Source organism: Scylla paramamosain, chromosome 20, assembly GCF_035594125.1.
Source record: "Scylla paramamosain isolate STU-SP2022 chromosome 20, ASM3559412v1, whole genome shotgun sequence".
In the NCBI taxonomy this organism is placed as follows: domain Eukaryota; kingdom Metazoa; phylum Arthropoda; class Malacostraca; order Decapoda; family Portunidae; genus Scylla; species Scylla paramamosain.
Window position 1 is genome coordinate 19,914,427 of NC_087170.1, and position 9,568 is coordinate 19,923,994.

Here is a 9,568-nt window from a genome sequence, read left to right on the forward strand (position 1 = left end):
CTTCACACGCTAATTATAAAAAGATTCTTCCTCATTGTAAACACTCACTGTCTCTTTACTTGTTGCTTTTGTATCGCGTTACCTCACCGTGTAAGGGAACGCGCGGGGAGGCGGTGAAGGTGTTGAGGTGAGAGAGAGAGAGAGAGAGAGAGAGAGAGAGAGAGAGAGAGAGAGAGAGAGAGAGAGAGAGAGAGAGAGAGAGAGAGAGAGAGAGAGAGAGAGAGACTATTAATTAATTCCGTCAGCAAAACAGGTGTGGACAGCATCATTAATTAAACGAGTTACTCTGTCTCATAGAGAAGAAAAAATAAAGAAAATAACAAAAGTTTTGTGATTGGTAAAGAGAAAAAAAGAAATCTGAACAAGATGCAGAAGATTTAAATTGTATGAAATTAAAGGAAAGTGAAATTTAGAAGAAAAAAACAGAATAATGATTTCCGTACGAGTGTTGAAAAAGGAAAATTAATTAAACTATAATAACGATGGAAATAAAAGAGCTGATAATTGAAGGCGAAAGTGAATATGTGAAAAATATGTGAGAAAGAAAGAAAAGAAAAAGAAAGAGAAAAAGAAAAACGAAAATATATCTCTCGTTTTCTGTTATCTCTCCCTCCCTTCCCTCCTTCCTTCATCCTTTAATCACCTTTTCCCCTCCACCTCCTTTTTTTCTACTTTTCCTTCTTCTTTGAAACATTCCTCTCCCACCCAAACCTTTCCTTTTTACCTCTAAGCCGATTCCTCCTCCTCCTCCTCCTCCTCCTCCTCCTCCTCCACTCTTCTCTCCCTTTCATCTTCTTTACCTTTCTTCTCTTTCTTCATTCTTCTCCAATTTCTTGCGTTTCCTTCTTGTTTTCCATGTTCTTGCCCTTGTCTTCCTTTCCTTAGTCCTCTTTAGTCTTTCTTTGTACTCCTTCCCTATTTCTCCTCTCCGTTTTCCTCCGCCTCCTCTTCTGCGCCTCCGTCAAGATGGTTTTAGAAAGGAGCTGCAGCAACGTGGAGGGAAGTGTGGTGGTCAGGGCTCGCCACATTGTCAGGAAGAAGAAAAGAAGATGTGTGGGAGGTGAGTGGAAGACAGAAGTTCTTTAGAGTTTTAAGATGCAGTATTGATTGTGGAGTATTTAGCGGTGCAGGTGTGCATGACTTTGGCTGGTGAGAAAGCTTAAAATATTGATGGTTTATGAAGGGAAGGAAAAGTGGAACCTGCAAGTTATTATGATTGAAATTCTTTGAGTTTTTTTTTATTTATTTATTTTTTCCTTTTCCCATTGGCTCGATCGATTTATGTGTGTGCGAAGATGCATTTTTTTTCAATTTTGTATGAGGAACATTTTTTTTTTTGAGGAAAGATTTTGTTCAGGAAGAGAATTAGGAGAGAAAGAATGTATTCAGAATAGCGGTAGGGGTTTATGGTTTTTGTAAGCTTTTAAATGTCCAAGAGGAGAGAGAGAGAGAGAGAGAGAGAGAGAGAGAGAGAGAGAGAGAGAGAGAGAGAGAGAGAGAGCTGCAGATGTACAAACGAAGACAGACAGAGAGACAGAGACAAAGAGACAGAGACGGGCAGAGAAAAGGAGGCGGAGAGACAGTCAAAACAAACAGACGAACAAAGACAGACAAACAGAAAATGGAGAGAGAGGAAGAGATAAATCTGATAAATATATGTGTAGAGGGATACGTGTGTGGGAGTAGACGTGGGTGAAAGAAAGAGTGTGTGGGAGAAAGTGCGGTGGGAAGGTGTATTGGGAGACGAGGTGTGAGGTAAGACCCAGAAAGATGTGATTGACCAATAGTCAGGTAAACACAGGTGACCCCGCCACCTCCCTTTGTCCTCCTCTATTGTTACTCGCGGGAGGGGGGACGGAGGGCAGGGAAAGGGAAAGGGAGAGGGGAGGGCAGTGTATTTATGTAAGGGGGGAAGGGAGGCTAATGAAGAGCTGCTGTGAGGAGCTTTGATATGGGATGGGAGAAAGTGAAAGAGAATTGGAACACTATGCAGCTAGTATAGAGAGGAGAGGGTATGGTGAGGGAGGGGAAAGAGGTGTGCACGTGCCGGTTTGTGCTTCAATATGGAAAACGGAAAGCTGATAGAGAAAAATAACCAGTTTCTCATAATGTAGATAAAACAAGCATATTGAAAGATTTATACTCATTCTCAGTATCGTATTTCGTGACATAAAAGAATGTAGCAAAGCACAGATTTAGAGGCTGAGAAACTAACCAAACAAAAAAAAATAAAACACATTTGGAGACAGAAAAAAAGAAAACTAGCCAACCCAAAACAAATGTATATCATAAAACCTATATTTAGAGGCAAAAAAAAAAAAAAAATACTAACAAAAACATTCATGAAAAAAAAATAGGAAGAAAAGTTTTAATTTGACACCCAACACCATCAGCATAAGAAAGCACCAAGAACATCTCCAGCAACACCCAACTACCTTTTTTGTAATTAATCACCAGCGACAACACGCCCGAGCCTCCTGCGACCCCTGACCTCTGCCCTCACGCGGCGGGGAGCGAGGGGAGAGGGAGAGGGAGGAGGAGGAAGAGGGAAGGTGTGTGGGCTGGGTTGAGGGACGTGGGAATCGGGCTCTGAGGGGACGTGGTGAGAAAGAGAGAAGGGGAGGCGAGAGGGTCAGGTAATGTTATGCGAGTTACACCTGCATGAGCTTCGTTTTCTGTGGTGGCCGTGCAGTTCGATGCCATAATTGCCTCCTTTCACCAAGCCTATTACCTGGCTGGTTTAGTGGGGGACTTAGCGCTCCGGAGATGTGTGTGTTAGAAGAGGAAAAGGCGATGGGACGTACTGGTGGCGTGACAGTCTTAGAAAAAATGAGTCTACGTGTGGAATACCAAAATAAAGATGCCAGTACATGTTTGATGATGCATTCAAGTCTTGTTCTGCTGGAAATGGTACTAATAGGTGTGCAAGAAGGTGGAAAGAAAGAAGAATGAAACAAAACCAGAAAATAACGGGAAAATTAAGGGATAAGCGTTGAAAATGTGGGGCAATGAAACTTAGCTATATGGAAGAGTAAGTTAGAAAAGTAGCAGCAGATAGTAAGCTCGTCCCTCTATCAATGGTGGTACTGAGTCAAGAAAGCAGTGATTTAATTTGACTGGGAACATGACTGAGACAAGGATGTGGTGCGCTGAATGATGGGGTGGAATAAGTATTAGATGTTGCATGTGTGGCCAGCAAGGAAGAGCGTGTGTCGTCTGTCTGTGTGTTTGTCTTTATGTTCACCAATGTTTATCTTTCTGTGTGTGTGATAACTAAATGTTTGTAAGTTCGCCTGTATGTTTCGTTCGTAACTCCTTGATACCTGATTGCATTCGTCATCCGTCCTTTTTTTATTCTCTCTCTCTCTCTCTCTCTCTCTCTCTCTCTCTCTCTCTCTCTCTCTCTCTCTCTAGTGATTATTTTCGTTTTTAATTCGTTTTTTATATATCATTTATTTATTTTTTTTACCATTTCATACACATATCAATTAATCTCTCTCTCTCTCTCTCTCTCTCTCTCTCTCTCTCTCTCTCTCTCTCTCTCTCTCTCTCTCTCTCTCTCTCTCTCTCTCTCTCTCTCTCTCTCTCTCTCTCTCTCTCGTATGTATATTTTGTGTGTGCATTTGTGTAGGTAAACGGATATACAGACAGACGGACAGACACACTATGTAGAAATAAAAGTACCGTAAGAGATAAAATAACAGAAATGTAGCATTAGGATCACTAACATGAGAATACGAGAGGTTTTTTTGTTTCATCCCCAGTCAGCCAAGTTTATCTGCTGTTTCTTTTTTTTTTCAATAGTATTTCAATATGTAAAAGAATATTAATCTTATGCTGCTGTGTTTGTCAATCTAAGAAAGACTGAACGAAATAAATGAGAACGGAAAAGTTTTAGTGTCTTCTGAATTTATTTTGCTTTTCAAGTTTGTTTTTTATAGAAGAAGTGTATGCTTTGTTTCTCACCGTCCTTCATTCCTACTTTCAAAATTTTCACGTGTTTCCTTTGTCACACACACACACACACACACACACACACACACACACACACACACACACACACACACACACACACACACACACACACACACACACACACACATGTAGTACGTACGCATGCACAATATTCACTACACATGATATCACACTTTCTAATCATTTCCATCATTAACTTTCTTCCACCTCTTCTTCCTTCTCCTCCTTCCCTGCCCTTTCTCCTCCTCTGCCTCATCCTCCTCCTCCTTCGCTGGGGCGGGGACAAGGAGGAGCAAGATTTATGTCTCGCTGTCTTGCCGTCTCGGTCTTTGCATGCCTCTGCGCATTTGTGTGTGTGTGTGTGTGTGTGTGTGTGTGTTTAGAAGGAAGAGAGAGAGAGAGAGAGAGAGAGAGAGAGAGAGAGAGAGAGAGAGAGAGAGAGAGAGAGAGAGAGAGAGAGAGAGAGGAGGGAATATATCTTTCTATATTGCGTTGTATCTTGGGATCATAAATTTTGCTTCCATTCGCTTGCCATTTTTTCTTTCCTCTTCCTCCTCCTTCTCCTCCTCCACCTCCTTCTCCTTCTCCTTCTCCTTCTCCTCGTACTCCTCCTCCTCCTCCTCCTCCTCTTCTTCTTCTTCTTCTTCTTCTTCTTCTTCCTCCTCCTCCTCCTCCTCCTCCTCCTCCTCCTCCTCCTCCTCCTCCTCCTTCTCCTCCTCCTCCTCCTCCTCCTCCTCCTCCTCCTCCTCCTCCTCTTCCTTAATCTCTTGCTTGGTAACTCGATTAGCAAGGGACTCGATGATTTTAGTTGACATTTCTCTCTCTCTCTCTCTCTCTCTCTCTCTCTCTCTCTCTCTCTCTCTCTCTCTCTCTCTCTCTCTCTCTTACTTTACTCTCGTTTCTTCGTTTACTTGCACACTTTTCTGGTGTGTGTCTGCAGATATCAGCTTTAGGTTTTTCGTTCTCCTCCTCGTCGCCGTTGTCGTCGCCCTCCTCCTCCTCCTTTTTGTCTTCCTCCTACTCCTGTTTTTTCTTTCCACTCCACAGAAAGAAAGACAAAGAAATAGAGAAGGTATTCGCTAAAAATAACAAGAAGTAATGACAAAAGGAGATAAAATAATACAACTGCAGCGGAGTGTGAGATTGTAGACAAGTAGCTGGTTGTTTGTTTAAGAAGGAATAAGGAAGTGGTGTTTGCCTAGAGTACTGCGTCCGCTTCATTAATACATGTAACAGTTGATTATATAGACATTAAACACTACCATTCAGAAAACTGGTAGAAAGGGAAGGAGTGAATGAAAGTACCGTGTCTCTCTCGAGGTTTGTGATGGGAGTTGTGAATTGCACTGAGAAGTATAGGGTACGATATATGACAGAGACTGGATAGAAAGTTTAGTTCAAGTGAGACTGTTGGTGATGGGTTGAAATAGAACGAGAAATTGTTCCTATTGGCTGATTTTAGAATTTGTAATGTGTGTGTGTGTGTGTGTGTGTGTGTGTGTATAACGGCGGTGGTGATGGCTCGCGACCACCAAAGCAGCGACGTGTGTCAAAAGCTTCTTGGCAGGTGATAATTCATTCTCTCTCTCTCTCTCTCTCTCTCTCTCTCTCTCTCTCTCTCTCTCTCTCTCTCTCTCTCTCTCTCTCTAGTTATAATCTCTTTCAGCATCCCAAGTATTCCTAACCTCATTTTGTGCGTGCGTGTCTGGCATGTGGCTCGTTATCATTGTGCGTGCATGTTCGTGTGTGGCAATTATGTGGTGCATACGTGTACATGTGCGTGTGCCTGGTGTGCGTGCGTGCGTCCTTTTGACCCGGTGCCTCCCAGCTGCTGCAACACACCGCGTCAGCTGGAGTCTCACCTGTCCATTAGCAAACCGTGTGAGATACCTGTGTGTGTGTGTGTGTGTGTGTGTGTGTGTGTGTGTGTGTGTGTGTGTGTGTATGTGTGTAAGGGATGCACTGCTGGCCCTGTGACCGTGTTTGTGTGTGTGTGTGTGTGTGTGTGTGTGTGTGTGTGTGTGTGTGTGTGTGTGTGTGTGTGTGTGTGTGTGTGTGTGTGTGTATGTGTGTGAAGATGCATTCATATATATTACAGAATCGAAAACATAGAAAAAAATAAATAAAGCAGAGAAGCATATGTACAGAAGACAGACAAACAAAGAGAGGAAATTGACAGATACAGTATGCACAAATAAGCACTCAAACACACACACACACACACACACACACACACACACACACACACACACACACACACACACACACCGAAGAAAAAAACATAAACGAGGATAGCCCAATAGAAAACAAAGTAGGTAGTCTAACACACACACGAAACGACAGAAAGACGGACAGACGAACAGACGAACGTACATACATACATACATACATACATATATACGTACAGACGGACACGAGGGAGGCATTTAAGGTGACTCGACTCTTGCAAAGGAACAGGAAGCTTCAGTGTGTCACAGAGAGGAAGGTCATGTTGTCGCTTCCTCCTCCTCCTCCTCCTCCTCCTTTACTTTGGTGCAGAAAGTGGAAAAGGGGGAGGAGTACATGGAGAGGAGGAGGAGGGGGAAGGAAAGGAGGAGGTGGAAGAATTGAGCAAACCAGATGTTGCCGTGACTAATTTGATGGTAAAAAGCGCCACGCCTCCACAGGTATATTTTCACCTGGCGGTAATTAAGGAAGGTGATTTACATACGTAATCACAATGTTCAGTCCTGGTCGCGTTTAGGTCAATTTGTTGGAGGCTCTCAGGAAAAGTGGGGGGAAAAAAATACATAAGACTCACAGGGAATTTTCCAGTAGAATTTTTAATGCGCTTGTTCTGGATTCGGAAATTCCTGTGAGTGATTATAATTTCTTGAAGGAGGCTGGGAAAATTTTTATGTAAGAGAAGTACACGTGAAGAAACCTTGTCAATTAACCCTTTCACTCTGTATGCAACAATTCATAATACTAAAGGCAATGTATGGAGTCTTTATAAACATGAACAAGAAAAAAAGCGGAAAGAAAGAAAAGAAAAGAGGAAAAGATAAGTAAAAAAAGGAAGGAGAGAAAGACGAAAGAGAAGAAAAGATGAGGAAAAGGAGGTAAATATAACAAACAGATACCTCATCTGAAAGAGAAGAGGAGGTAGAGGAGGAGGAAGAGGAGGAGGAAGGAAAAAAGTAAGGAAGAGAGGAAAGGGGAAGAGAGTAGATAAGTGGAATCAAATATGAAGATAAAAACGTAAAAGATGAAGAAAGATTGTGCAGGAACGTTTGGAGAAGAGATACGTAGGAGGAGGAGGAGGAAGAGGAGGAGGTGAAGGAGGAGGAGGAGGAGGAGGAGGAGGGTGGGAGGTTAGCGGGAGATGAGTTGGTTGAGTAGGTCAGAGAACACAGGTGTCTCAAGACCCACAATTACCTGGAACTCTTACGTGCCTCTGTTCGCAGCCTCCTCCTCCTCCTCCTCCTCCTCCTCCTCCTCGTATTCCTCATTTCCATTGTCTCCTTCAAAACTTAAACTTCTTTCTTATATATTTCTAACAGTCTCTCTCTCTCTCTCTCTCTCTCTCTCTCTCTCTCTCTCTCTCTCTCTCTCTCTCTCTCTCTCTCTCTCTCTCTCTCTCTCTCTCTCTCTCTCTCTCTCTCTCTCTCTCATATTCCCCATACTTTTCTCCCTTCCCTTTTCGGCCTTCCTCCTCCTGCCCCTCCTCCTCCTCCCCCTCCTCCTCCTCCCCCTTCCTCCCCCACCCTCCTCCTCTCCTCTCCTCTCCTCCTCGTTCAGATAAATTACAGGGTGTCAAAGTGTGTGTTTTGGTGTGATATATGTGTCTGCTATTAACTGCTATAATACTCTTTCTATGATCTCTCTCTTCTTTCTCTTCTCGTCCAGTCATTATTTTTTTCTCTCTCTCTCTTATCTTTGTCTTCGAAATATCCACTCATTTTCTCGCTCTTTTCTTCATTTTATTTTTCCCTCTCTGTTTCTTCTGGTTTTAATTTGAATTCAATTTTCCTTTTTTTTTTTTTTACTACTTCCTTCTTCCTCAATTTCGTTTATTGTTGCCAAGTCATTCATTTATCTTTTCTTCCAGCTCTTCTTCCTTCCTCCTTTCTCCTCGTCCGATCTCTTTCATCATTTCCCTTCCTGTCTTCCCTATTTGCATTAGCACTTTACTTTCCCTTCTGTTCCTACACTTCTTAATTTCTGATCTCTATCCTCCGTCCCCCCCCCTCTCTCTCTCCGGGTAATAAAACTCCGTTAATCACAGGTGTTTTCTACCTCACACCTGACTCTTGTATTCCCTAACAAGTCATTTCTCCCATTTTCTTTGTGTAGGTTTGCACGCTCACACACACACACACACACACACACACACACACACACACACACACACAAGGCCATTGACCCTCAAATATTTGTATGGACAAGGAAACCACTGATGTATGGAATGAGAAGAACACGCGGTAGGGAAAAGAAGAAGGAAACTTGATCTACTGTGGAAACATTGTAGGAGAGGAGGATAAAAAAAAAGAAAAGAACGAAAATGAACGAAAGGGAGAAAGTAAAAGAAACAGAAAAAAAAGAAAAAAAGAAAGAAATGAGGATGATTGAAAGGAAAAAAAAGTAAAAGAAAGAAAGAAAGATGGAAAAGGCAAAGATTGATAGATAGAAAGAAAGAAAGAAGAAAATAAAGAAAAAAAGAAAAGAAGGAAAGAAGCGTAAAGAGATACGTCACGATATGAAAATGTTCAACTTGAAATCTTTATTAGAGAGAGAATTACTCACGAACAAACCAAATTTGGCATGAAGAGAGAGAGAGAGAGAGAGAGAGAGAGAGAGAGAGAGAGAGAGAGAGAGAGAGAGAGAGAGAGAGTGTGACAAAATGAAATTGCTCTAAGTGGCTGTCTGAAGGTATACATTTGTCCCCCAGCACCTTCCATTTAGCATATCACAGTAATAACTTGCCTTTCAGACCATAATTCAAACGATGCATTATACAAAGAGATGTTTATGAAAAGAGCAATAATGATAATAATCAAGAGGGAATACTCTTTTGAAACTGCTTTGATTTCTTGATGCTTCGTGAAAATTATGCCTTTTTTTTTTTTTTGGTTGGGGGCATAAAACCTTGTGCTAGAAATTACTAATGTGTTGGAAGAAGAAGAAAAAGATGATTATGCTGAGGAAGGAGGCGAAGAAGATGAAGAAGAAAAGAAGGAAAATAAGAACAAGAACAAGAAAAACAACCCAAAAAATAATAATGAACAAAGACAACAACACGTACAACCAAAACAACCTCTCTCTCTCTCTCTCTCTCTCTCTCTCTCTCTCTCTCTCTCTCTCTCTCTCTCTCTCTCTCTCTCTCTCTCTCTCACATAGTGACCTGACCTGAATTGTTAGTTCCTTCCCTTCTCTAAATCTCCTCACGTCTTTCTTCACCCCTTTCTTTCATCACCCCTTTCCTCTCATTATATGTTCTCCTCTTCCCTCTCCTTTCCCATCCCTTCACATCCTTCCCCTCCTCCCATCTCTTTCATCTCATCCAACCTCTCAAAGCACATATACTATTGGCCTAGTTTCCTCTCCCTCTCTT

At 42.1% G+C, this 9,568-nt stretch overlaps 1 protein-coding gene across 1 annotated transcript in view; it reads left to right on the plus strand.

The window, feature by feature from the left end:
• The first annotated feature begins 253 nt into the window (after nucleotides 1-253).
• The window catches only part of LOC135110134 (uncharacterized), a 12,992-nt gene continuing 3,677 nt past the window's right edge, over nucleotides 254-9,568 (plus strand). The window contains exon 1 of the mRNA XM_064022090.1: nucleotides 254-1,060. Within this exon, the coding sequence (XP_063878160.1) occupies nucleotides 967-1,060 (94 nt within the window). The 5' untranslated portion in view covers nucleotides 254-966. The remainder of the gene's footprint in view (nucleotides 1,061-9,568) is intronic.